At 43.3% G+C, this 12,692-nt stretch overlaps 1 protein-coding gene and 1 long non-coding RNA gene across 2 annotated transcripts in view; both read left to right on the top strand.

Annotated features, from left to right (window-relative positions):
• Positions 1-12,692, top strand: part of LOC117580364 — an 80,466-nt gene that overhangs the window by 58,973 nt on the left and 8,801 nt on the right. Inside the window, exon 4 of the long non-coding RNA XR_004573563.1 lies at positions 11,420-11,717. This is a non-coding gene — a long non-coding RNA (uncharacterized LOC117580364). The remainder of the gene's footprint in view (positions 1-11,419; positions 11,718-12,692) is intronic.
• On the top strand, positions 495-9,217 carry LOC117580362 (protein spaetzle 5). The gene is made up of 6 exons (XM_034266892.1): positions 495-1,015; positions 3,805-3,974; positions 4,034-4,188; positions 5,709-5,972; positions 6,032-6,559; positions 8,669-9,217. The coding sequence occupies exons 2-6, from the start codon at positions 3,912-3,914 to the stop codon at positions 8,835-8,837; spliced, it is 1,179 nt and encodes a 392-aa protein (XP_034122783.1). The 5' UTR covers positions 495-1,015; positions 3,805-3,911; the 3' UTR covers positions 8,838-9,217.

The following is a 12,692-nucleotide window of genomic DNA, read 5'->3' as shown; positions in this document are numbered from 1 at the left end:
GAGCAACAGCAGCAACAACAATCCAGAGAGAGAGAGAGGGAGAGGGAGAGGGAGAGCGAGAGAGAAGCAAAAAATTTACAATTTAAATGCAGGAAAACAAAAAATTCACTTTATTGCAGTTTCGCATCCAATTTGGCGACAATGTAAAACAAACAATACAAAATTGTGCATAAATAAAGTGGGATCGGACTTCCGGTCTTGAATCGGGCCACATATTGGAGACGAAAAGCAGAGACAATACAATGCGAATGAATCCATCATTCCACACATAAATGAATCATTGAATCGGTTCGCTCGAAAGTTCAAAGTTGAGACCAAAACATTCGGAAGCGCGGCTAAATTGAGAGATTAGCCCAGGTGGAGTCGAGTGTCAGTCGAGTCCTAACACTAGCCGGCATTACGCTCGCTCTGGAGAGGAGAGAGTCTCTCTAGCTCTGCCCTGGGCACAGTCGCCCTCTAAGCTTGGCTCAGAGTGCGCGCTTGACGGCCCTCTCCTCCGTTCAGTTGGCTACGAGAGCTGCCGTCGAGAGCTTGGCTAGAGCGCGTTACGGAAAAGGAAAACGAATACGAAATCGAAACTACAACCGAAAAACCGAACACCGAAAATTCAAATTGAAATCTTCAACCATCTGCCCTGCCGCCCCCCTTCTCTCTCGAATACTGCGCTCGTTCGGTACGTGTTAAGTTTTTTTAATTAGCTGAATTTTCAAGTGAATCTGTGGCCAACACAGAAACCCAAACAAAACCAAAACAAAAGAGAAAATTATACAAGTAAATACAAAATCAAAAGCCAGCATTAAATGTCAGAGCAGAGAGCGGAGATGATGTCTGTGCGGTGAAGTGAATAAATCCCAAGACCAAAAAAATAACCCAAAACACTTGGAAGATCCATCCCAAAGCAAAAGTCTGCTTAGTTTTCAAACAAGATATTTGTGGAGAAATCCCAAAAAAAAACAAATATCATTTGTTGTGTTTGTGTGTTTTCTGCCGATTATCTAGTATTATAATTACCCGGGTGAGTAATTAATAATGCGAATAATTTAAGTGCCCGTCCCTCCCAACAACAGCAAACTCAAACATTGATTTATTATAACACACATTTTTTGTTTGCTGTTTTTTTATTATATTTTATTTGCTGCTGCTGCTGCTGCTGCACATGTAACGCAAACGAACAACAAAATTAAGAAACTCCACACAAAAAATCAAATCAAAATCAAAATCAACACACAAATCCACAAAAAAATGAACAGAAGAGAAACCTTGAAAAGTCGTGCTTAATTTCTCAGTTAAACGCAGGCATCAAATGCATGCCGATACATGTTTTATAAATTGGAATATTTCATTTATTTCTGTTGGAAATTTTTCAGTAAAAGATTCTCTTTTTAGCATGAAATTGAGTCTGCATGAGGCTAGTCTCTTTAGCCCCAAGAGAACCTTCTCCGCCTTCACGTGTCGGCATTTTCGGCATCGATCGCATGCCTTTCCCATTCCCATGCTCATTCCTAAATACTTCGATTACCAACTCCAAGATCAATAATTCAATGAAATGGATTTAAAAATGGCATTGAGGTTTTTTGGCTGTCTTTGCATAACTCAAATTGGTTCAACTTTATTATTAATATTATAGGATTATTGTCTTGAATGTGTTCCTCAAAGTGAAGACATTTTTAGAGCGAAGTTTGGTTTAATTCTGTTTGTTATTCTTCGATAGTTGCCCTTCAGTATGTGCTTCAATTTCAGATCTTTGGAATATTTCTAGTAACTAGACAGCTGTTAAGAGGTTTATTACACATATAAAGTCTTGAACTTCATTCCACATCGCTGCTTAAGATCCTCTAACTAGCTCTGAAAGTGTACAAAAAACTTGCTCTTAAGATTCAGTGTGGAAAAATTCGTTTCAAAGCCCTGAAACCACTCATGAAGGAGCAGTTCTTTTGGTTCATTAGACTCCAACTTAAACCATTTAAACCCTCAAGGCATCAATTAACGTGAATAAAATCCCTTTTAAATGCTTTGCTTGTGGTTTTAAGACAACAAATTGTGGAACATTAATACTCCATCAAATCAGCTTTAATTGAATGATAAAATGTTCGAGAATCTCTGCTAGTTTCCCCTCTTAAGTACGAATCTGTTCTCTAGCCAATTCTGTCTACCAATTTTTGCACGAGTCAAAGATTAAGAGCCCGACAATCGATCATTAGTCTGGCGCAAGGCAAATCAATTAACTTTAGTTATAAATGCTCTCCGGGGCTCACGAGCCAAATCATGGAAATAAATTGAGTGGAACACAAAGCAAAGGCAGGGCCAAAACGTGCGCACAGCAAATGTATTAGTGGCTCAGAGCCGCAGAGGGACAGAGGGAGCTCTGACTGATCTTTAACAATTTCATTAACCTGTGCGACTGGCCTAATGATGTGCAAATGGCCCAAAACATACCATAAAAAAATCACCCCAAGAGTTGAGCGCTGATCTCTTGTCTTGTCTTTTCAGGCCAAACAACTTCTTTTGGGCCATTTTATGATTTATGAGGTGAGCGCTTGACGCAACTCTTTGGCCACAAAGAGCTGAGGCGTGAGTGTGGGTGGGTGCCCGGACTCCATTAGCAGTTCCCAAAGATTTCTGAACACAAAAGCTTTGTAGCTTGAGGCTGACACTTTTGTCATTGATGTTCGTCGATTGTTGATTGATTTGTTTCGACTGAGACCTGAGGCTTGTCTAGTGGCCTGGCAATCCCGGAAATCCTATGTCTGGTGGCATAAATTCCTACGAATTTCTATTTGTTTGCTGTCACACCACATGACACATGCCTCCATGTTGGTTTATGGCTTGCTATTTATTCCATATTTTAATTGTGTTACACTTCATTTTTACCAGACACGAAATCCGGTTTCGCGTGTGTGGTTCTGTGTCTGCCTTTTTTTATACCTTTACTCTTGATTTGAGCACTTGTTATTTTTTGTACGGACAATTCTAATTACTTTTACACAATATTCTGTGGTATTTTTAGCCACAGCAATTGCGTTTGCTTTTTTGTGTAATTTTTAATTAGTTAATTAAGCGAAAAAAGAAACACAAATCATTTATCACAGAATGTTCTGGAAAAATTATAGTTTTTGCACCAAGCTCTAATAATTCATTAATGTTTATAAATACTGACATTATCTGTCAGCTTACGGTTGATTGTCGGTTGCCACACGAATCACAATGGGTCGGTGGGTGTGTGTGTGGGCGTGTCGTACACTTAATCTACGTATACTTAATCTCCGCTCTACGATGACAGCCTCCATGAGTAGTAGCCGCTTGCTTTGTCACTTTCACTTATGGTAACTAATTTTTCGCTATTTGCGGCAGTTGTTTCAGATGTTGTAGTGATTGTTGTTGAACTTTGAGCTGGAGTGGTGGTTGAAGTGGATTTTTGTGCGATTTGTTGCTGGAAATCTGGTTGTGATTCTTGTTAGAGTTGCTTAAGGTTGCTGTTAAACTCCTTCTTGTCTTGGGGCTGTTGTAATTGCCTGTTGTTGTGCTGTTGTTGGAGTGTTTGAATGTGTTGTAATGCCTGTTGTTGAAGTTATTGTCTCTGTTACGGATTGTTAAACACGACAAATACACAGTCGGTGAGCCAACAAATTAGCACTTGCATGGGGGCAGAGGCTGCAGACACTTAAGCCATGTTAAACAAACTCTGCGGCCAGCAAATGGTGTGGAAATTTACCATTTTCCGTCTTGTTTGCACCATTGTTTTCCCCCTACCGCCTTGACTGCCCTTTTGGCGAATGTGATTAATATTTGTGAGCAAAATCGCAGTTTCTCTTTCGCTAACAGATTGACATCACGCTCCTGCCAGCGGCCGAGACTCAGCGAAGACTCAACGACTCGAATGCAAATGCAAATCGACGACGAATGAATCGACAATGACCAAGAGTATTAAATGTCTGCGCACTTCTAGTTGTAATCGAATTTTCTTCGCCTTTGTGGTGAGTATAACTCCAAGACTTTACCAACTCCCATCTAAATATTTGATTTGCCTTTACAGATATTAGCTTGTAGTGCAGCAGCCCACAGCTCGCCACCGCCATGCGGTTTGTATGGAGCGCCGCCTTGCCAATTTCTACCGGCACCGCCCGGACAGACGCCCGCCTGTGCCCGGCCCGGGAAGACATACTGCGAGCATGTCGATAATTATCCCACGTAAGTTGGATGATGACCACAAATCTCTTTAGCAGCTGCCCCCAAACAAGCCAATGCAATTAAATCCTCAAATTTATGAACGAAAAGCGCTCTCAATGCTTGACTAAAATGCAATCTTGTGGGGCAGATAAATCTCTTGAAGAGCTGAGCAAACATCCGCCTGGCCACTTTATTCAAATGCATTTCAAACAAATGTTTGGCCACGAGACAATTTCAATTTCAATTTGAATTCGCTAACGAAATCAAAACTCGTTCCTCGGGCCTGCTCTGGCCTGGCCTGGGCAACCAATTAGCATACCGACCGACTCGTACGAGTGCCGCCTGCCTGCCTCTATTGTTGGCTGCTGGCTGCTGGCTGCTGGCTGGCTGCTGCTTCCGCAGACGTGAGCTGCTGCTGCTCTCCGATGATGATGCTGCTCTGGGGGAACTCCTTGACCCAATAAACTTGAATTGACAGTTCAAGACACTTTTTGTTTGGCTCGGGCTGCGTGTTCGCTTCTACAACATTTGGAGACGACAACGACGAAGAGTCGCCCGCGTGCTTCTCGAATATTTATGAATGCGTCCAATGAATAATCGTCTCTTTTTTGGGCAGCGCTCATAAGCTTACTCTCTGCTTGACACTAACCGGCACTTGGCTCGCCAGGGCAGGGCAGGGTGTTTTGAATGTGTTTAGGGGTTTGTCAGATCAGACTTTGAGATGATTTCAACTAGATACAACTCAGCTTTACGAACTGCAGCATATAGAAACACAGAAGGAATAAGTTTAAATGGATTTTTGGATATATTTTTAATGGCTTAAAGTTGAATTAACAGACAGAAACAGATCAAAATTTAAATGAAATATCCAAATAAAATAGAACACTCTGTGAGCAAATCTAAAGTTCATAAATGTTTAAATCGAATGTTCAATATTTATTTTAATCTACCAAAGAGCATTCCCTATTCCCCATTCAACGCTAAGCGCAAATCTTTTGTCTTTGTGGAAGTTTGTGGAAAACCAAATGATTTGAGGTTTTGTTTTTTTCTGCGACTGGTTGCCCGTTGCCATGTTTGTTCGTTGCTATTTTTAGAGCATTTCTTTGGTGCACAGATTTAAATTTAAATAAAATGTGCGTTAGTCGGGTGTAATGTTAATGCCACATTGATAAGCCCCCGCTCGGGCCTGGCGCCGATGCAGCAATTAAATAGGCATTTTTATTGCAGGCCCTTGCAGTGGAATGCCGTTGCATAATTTTCCAACAAAAACACACAAAAACCCCAAGCGAGTTTTCAGCTTGCAGTTGCGGGGGTCTAGCCCAGGCCTTAGCCTTGCCTTTCTTCGCGGAGTCACTGCGTGGCACGTGACGCGCATGCGTTGGTTGCACCTTGCTAGTGGGGCACCCTGCCAATTTATTATTTCTTTGTGTGTGACTTGCATAAGCCCGAGTCTGGGGCTTTCCCAGTCTCTGCTTGATTGTTGCATGTTGCAGCCCCCCATCTTTCCATTGTTTTCAATCTCTCTCTCTCTCTTCTCGCAGCTATCTAATCAAAAGTCTCGTTCGCAAATGGGGCTATGAGGCCGGCACGCTGCTGGTGGACGAGACTTGGGAGGACTTTGCTGCCGTTGCGTGGTACGAGACGCCCGTCTTCTATGATCCCAAGTCCATATTTCCATCGCGCGATCCCAATGCACAGGACTTCAATGGCTACAACTACCAGACGCCATTTGGGGGCACTGCCCAAAGGGTCAATGGTGGCAATTCGCTCTTTGCCAGCAGTCCCACAACGGAGGCGGCACCAACGTGAGTAAATCAAGAAATCCTTACCGAAAATTGTACAGAAATCTCTGCTTCCTCCTTAGGTATCTGCTGTACACCTCTTCGGGCGGTGGCGCTCATCGTGCGGGACATCGCTACAATCATCAGGCGGGTTCTGGTTCCCCGGGTCAGCTGTACTTCAATCAGGCAGGCAAGACGACGCCATACAATGCCACGTTGTGGCTAAAGCGTTTGGTGCGGGATCTAAGCCGCAAGCAGAAAGAGGAAGCCACAGAGGAGCAGGAGCAGGCAGGCAAGAAAGAGCAAAAGCTGCAGGAGAAGGAGGAGGAGAAGGAGAAGCAGCCAAAGGAGGAGCAACTGGAGCCGGCGCACCATCAACTGAAACGCGATGTCTCGCTCAACATGGATCTCTTAGATATTGTGGGTGTCGCCGCAAATCCCTCAAAGAAACGCTCACGCACCAAGCGTCAAAGTCCCGGCCGCTCCACCCTCTGCCAGACCACCTCGCAGTTTATTACCCCACAGGCCGCACTCAATAGTCGCGGCAACTGGATGTTTGTGGTCAATGAGCAGAACACCGCTCGACAAATGGTCAAAGCGGAGCTGTGCGCGTAAGTGGAAATAATAATAACAAATGCCTGAAGGGGTTAACTATAGCTTGGCCATCGATTGATGGAAGATCAGAGGGAAAGCAACGAAATTTAGCTTGTCCGAAAATAAAGTTTTGGGTCAGGAATTGCTAGCTTCAAAGTTTAACCTTTATCTCAGAGTTTTCATGCAGTATTCTAGACTTTATTTCCCACTAAAATCTCATTAGAATTATAAAGAAATATCAGCATTATATTAGTTTTTAGGTTTTTGTTTCGCACTTTTCGAAATTTCCCAAAATATTTCCCCAAAAGCAAATGGGTAGGGCCGGCTTTTTTTGTCATTAAAATTTTCACCGTTACCGGCCTCCGGACATGCGTCAATAAAAAGTGCGTGCCATAAAACATATTCCATAAACGTGCCGGCAATTTCAAACCCAACAACATTCCATGGGGCCCCTAAGTCTATGACTACAATCCGATGAGGTGACTCACAGAGAGCAGACTTTTGATTTAATCAAAACTGAAATGTGCCAGAAATATGTAAAAATATTTATTCATAAATATGTTGAAGCTAGTGTGGACCTGTGGGATCAGTTTTGTTTGTTGTTGGAGCTGTCCTAGAGTCACTTTTCAAACCAACCGAGAAACTCCCCTGCAACTGCTTCATGGTACAAGCAGTGCACTGCTTTGGACAGCACTTAGCCAAGACACGAACCTGCCAGGCAGAATGTAAAAATGTATGTAGAGAGTATGTATTTGAATTTGGCGGCAAGGCAACCCAATTCCCTAGACCTTTAGGGAAAATGCAAGGAAATGCTGATGGGTCCGTTTTTGAGCTACCAGCAGCACCAGCTCAAGCAATAAGGAACTTTAGAACAATGTATATTGTGATTAGATGCATCAAGCATTGCCTTCTGCTCGGTCTTGAGCATTGTAGACTTTTCCTCTTTAGTTGTCCCTATTAATTCTCTCTATAAATGGTGCGACCTGTTCATTCGTCCGTTCATCCGTGCATCCATACAGTTTTGCAATTGCCGCTCATTATTGCATAATGATTCGTTCCGTTCCGTTCCGTTCTGTTTGATTCCGTGCAGTCCGTCCTTCTATCGCATTTCTCCCCCTTTCCGTTTTACACTTTTAATCAGTTTCGAGGTGTTGGGACAACCCTCTCCAAACCACTCGCAGCAGGACAGCGATGACTCAAAAACAAAATAAAACGGTACCCCTTCTTAGGGGAAGTCTCTAACTGCTCTCGCTCTCCCTCTCCCTCTCTTTCTCTCTTTTTTTCTGGGCTGGGCACGTGGGTTAGTGCAGGTCCGGACTAAGGTGTCATAATTGCGGTTAAACGAATTATCACACCCCAGAAGCCGAACGAATGGAAATGCCAAAGCAGGGCACAAGATTCCATTGGGCCGCGGGTCCCCTTTGCCGCTGCTGCCCCTACCCTTTAGCACACAGAATTTCTTCCCCTTTTTGGATGCGTGCGGCACTAGAAAAACCTTTCCACACTCGAATTAAAAAGCGCAAACAAAGTGTGAGTGAAACTAGGGTGATGCGAGCGAACCCGTGGATCTGGGTCTGCCTTCGGTCTGGTCTGGGGTCAATATGGTCTGTCGTTTGCCCTAATTGTTCTTTCTAACCCTAACCCCCGCTTTGCTTTGCTGCCACTTGTTGTGGCCCTTGGCGCAATTTGTTTAACCAAATTGAGTACCTACGCAGGCGCGCATAAATCTTGGCCAAAGAACAACAGGAAAAGGCACACAGCTGCCTGCCTTATGGTTCCGGGCTAGGGCTTGGGATTGGGCAAGCAAAAGTGCCCGTTGCCTTGGCTGCTCCTTCGGGATGATGCTCCTTATCAATTACGTACGATTTCCCGTTTTAACGAGTTCGTTAAACTTTCAACTCTGACGCTCTGGCACCGCCAAGGAGGAGGCAGTCCCAGCCGCTGCTCTTTTTCGCAATATTTATGGTCGCAACCCACAACTAAATTTCGTACAATTGTTGATTTTTTGTTAACATCTCTTCTCGTATTTACTGTACTTTACTGCTACTCTCTCTCCCTCTCTCTCTCTCTCTCTCTCTTCCCTTTTTGGACTGTTTTCTTTTGTTTTCTTGTTTGTTTTTTTGCAGCTCGAACACCTGCTCCAACCTGTGCGAGCTGCCCAATGGCTACAACTCGAGATGCGAGCAAAAGTTTGTGCAGAAACGTTTAATTGCGCTCCAGGGCAACGGGCAGAATCTGTACACGGACACGTTCTGGTTTCCCAGTTGCTGTGTCTGCACGATAGCTGCCAATTAAGCCAGGATTGCGCACAGGACCAGTGGCAGGAAGAGCGCCACAAACCGCGGATAAAGGACAGGCAAGGATGCCTGAAAACGATTTGAAAATAATTATTGCAAAATTCATAATTGATATCTGAAAATGTTGTATACAAAACAAACACACACTCTCATACACACACACACACACACACACACACAACACACGTATAGCTGTAGCTTTTAGAAATTATAATTTAAAAATGGAGAAGAAAAAACATCGAAAGAGAGAGAACGATAATTGGATTCTATTTTGAATTATTGTAGTAGGAATAAGTCCTTGTTACCCTGTGAGACGAGCCCAACCATCCATTATCTATGCTCTCGGATAAATCTATCAAATATAATAATGCTTCCAGATGATCTTTTCTTCAAGTTTTAGGGACAAACGAAATGTTTTGCCTGTGCGGGGGGCTTAATAAAAAATTATTTCAAAACTAAGCAAAGAAGTTTTTATTGTAAGGGTATCCACAACATTTAATTATCAAAGTGAATATTTGCACAGCACAAACATGATTTAGGGTCCGGGGCCCAGGGGCACATCGGATTTTGTGGTTTTCTAATTAATGTAGTTTTCCATTTGCCAGCTATGAATATCAATGCGCCGGCACCCAAAGGTAAAGACCCCCCACTCTTAATTATTTTCGGTTTTTGCTGCAACAAAACAAAAACGAGAGAGATGCGAGTGTGTGGAGGAGCTGCACCTGCCACTGGCCAGTGGCCACTGGCTGCTGCAAATGCAATTGCGTTCCATAAATCCAGAAACAATAATCGTAAAATAACATCAGGTGTCACGCGCACGAAGCGCGGCTTTCGAAAAAAGGGGCCCCACATTGGGACTGTGTGTGCGTGAGTGTCCGGGCCAAGGGATGCGCTGCGTGGATATGTCCGTGAATATGAAATGGATGTATTGATGACCCATGCTGTTACGATGTTTACGCATTTGAGAGATTGAAAGCCGGAAGGAAGCAGCTGGATAGCTGTTGAGCACTTGCATGTACAATGCAAGAAACATCCCAAGGACTGTACCCATAAGGATGAATATTAATTGTAAAGTTTCGCATGATTTTAGCAGATTTATTAAGCTTACGCTCTGTGCTGGTATGGCATGTCTTTCAGTAAAGTTTTTGCTTTTATTTAATGCCTTTTGCCACATTTAGATACAATGAGAATGTCCAACCCCTTTGGGAGTTAAAACATAACCAGAGATGTGTAGATACATAAGTAGATGTATATACACGTATGTATGTAAACATATGTAAATGTACGCAGTTATTTCATATGCAAGCCCTAAGCTTAAAGCGAGTGTCTGTCTGTCATCTGTCCCTGTCCATTCCCAGTGGTTACGATGCTTGTAAAAATAAAGAAAAAATACTAGAAATAATATTGATGTATCAAACTTTGTATTTGCATTGACTTGCCGCCCATGGCCCAAAAATCCCAATTAAAATCAAAGGTGCAACAGCCTCAGCTCCGTAGCTCCAGCCTGCTGCAAATTGTTTTTTTTTCCCCCGTTTTTGGTACCTGTTGTGGAAATGTGAAAATGCATTTTGCCCGAAACCTATTGCCCATGCCAAGTGAGTGAACAGTCGGAACGGATCGACCGACCCCCTCCCTATCCATGCCATGGCTCTGGCTATGCCCTTCACCCCATGACTGTGTTGAGGGTTAATTTGTTCTCTCGCTCTCGCGCTGAGTCTCTGCTGATGGGGAGGGAGAGGCACAGGAACAGGCACAGGCACACACATCCCTGTATTGTTTTGTATAGAGTTTTAGCAATGATTAGCATCACGAGGCGAAATGGGAAACTATTGTTCCCAATACGCAGTACCAGGTACAACAACGACACGACATTTGACAAATCAGGTAGGAATATTCCCTTCATACAATAAATCAGCAGCAAATAGAAAAGGAAGCAAATAGAAATGGAAATTGTTACAATTAAAATTCACTGGAGCATATGAAATGTTGACCGGAATATGCACAGGGATATGTGTATACATATCTACATAAATGTATGTATTCATGTTGCTATGCACATGCATTTGTACCATTTGAAAAGCGTTTTGCAAAGCTCGCTCTAAGGACAAGCAACAAGAACAACGGTCAATGTCCAGCTCCTAGCTCTTGCTGTCTCGCTCGGTCTTGCTGCAAGCCGTCGTCGAGGAGCAGCTGAAGTTTCTGGCAGAGCGAACGGCAGCAACAACAGCAACGGCAAGCAAAAGCAGCGCAGCGGCTGCCTGGCAACCAACAACCCATATATGATGAGTAAGTGTGAGAGGAAGAGCAGCAGCAGCAGCAGAGAGCAACAAGAACGGTTTGAGTCGAACATGGGGTCGCGCATGAGATACCCTGGCAGGCGGATTGGTTACTGTTTGTGCTAGGAGGCGATCGTTTTGTTATGAAGCTGGACTTATTTTTATTTATATATTTTTATGTATACTTCTAATAGTTAGAATTTTTAATTCACCATCCAGCCAAACAAGAAAATCCATAACTTTCCTACGCAAGTTTCAAACCTACAGGGAAAACAATAATATCTTATTTTCTCTCTCTTTGCAGGGTATCATAATAATGCAGTGTAGCCAGGAGAGTAAAAGGAAGAAGAAAAAGCAGCGCTGCTTTAACGTTGCTGCTGATGCTTTAACGCTGCCCTGCCGCTGCCGCTGCTGGTTCTGCCTTTTGCTGTTGTTTCCTTTGCTGCGTTCGTCGTGTATAAAAATTTAACATCTGCTCCTTTCATGATTTCGGAAAACTCAAAACTCGTACAAGAGCGACAGCCAGTCAGCAGCAGCAAAAACAACTACAACAACAAAAACTGCAAGAGCAGCGAGGGCTGTAATGGCACAAATATAAATATGTGAGTGTATTAGTCTCTCTCTTTCTATATCCCTCTTATGCTTCCCCTCTCTTTCCTGCTGCCTGGCTGTTAATGCATTTGGCTTGCTTTACTCTCGTATTACGTGCATTTTGCTGCTCCAGAGAGATCCAAAAATGATGGTAATGGGGGTAAGGGCAGGGATATGGAGATGCCGACAACTCTGGTCGCCTGATGCTGATGCCTGCCATGGAGTGCTCGCTGCCTCTCACTTTGGAAGCTGCCAACTGGCAGATCTTATGCAGAATAAAATAAATTAAAATAAGTAGTGGAGAAGGAAGCAGCAGAAGCAGAAGGAGAGACAGTATAGGATAGGACAGGATAGTGATAGTCCTTTGGCTGTAACCAACTTCTCCTCGTGGTGCATTCAACTTGAACGCGAGAATTTCACTCGCTCATGGCATTTTGCCCTTGCGGTAAAGTGTTGTTCCTGTTCTGCCTTTGCATCGAGCAAGCAGGAGTGCATTAGCTTGATCAGAATGTTGGGCTGACTTTTGGGCACATTCCTTATGGAAAGATATATTTTAAAGAGCAAAAATTAACGAATAAAATATCTGCCATAGCGGCTATTGCTCGTACAATAGGAAAATGCTTGTTCTCTAATCTACGACCAATTAGATCAGGTAGAGGTTTTAGCACCTCGACAGTTTCTTATCTCATCCTTTCGTAGCAATACTTTGGTATTCCCTCACCATGTCCTTCCGTTGGCAGAACAATTCCTGAACCTCCTAAAGTGCATCAACTATTCGTTTTCCTAGCTTTCTCACTTTGTTAACTTATTTTATTATTATTATATTTTTTGTATCTTATTTTTGCGTGCGCATTTCTTTCATTTTTCAAATGTGTACGTGAACTGCAGCGCAACTGTCAGATACATTTCTGGTTTCCTTTGTATGCAATGTGAATGTCCTTTGCTGTCCGCACGAAGGACACGCAGACAGCAAAGGAAAGAGAGCA

Source organism: Drosophila guanche, unplaced genomic scaffold (genome assembly GCF_900245975.1).
Source record: "Drosophila guanche unplaced genomic scaffold, DGUA_6, whole genome shotgun sequence".
NCBI lineage: Eukaryota > Metazoa > Arthropoda > Insecta > Diptera > Drosophilidae > Drosophila > Drosophila guanche.
This window is presented reverse-complemented; position numbering and strand designations above follow the sequence as displayed.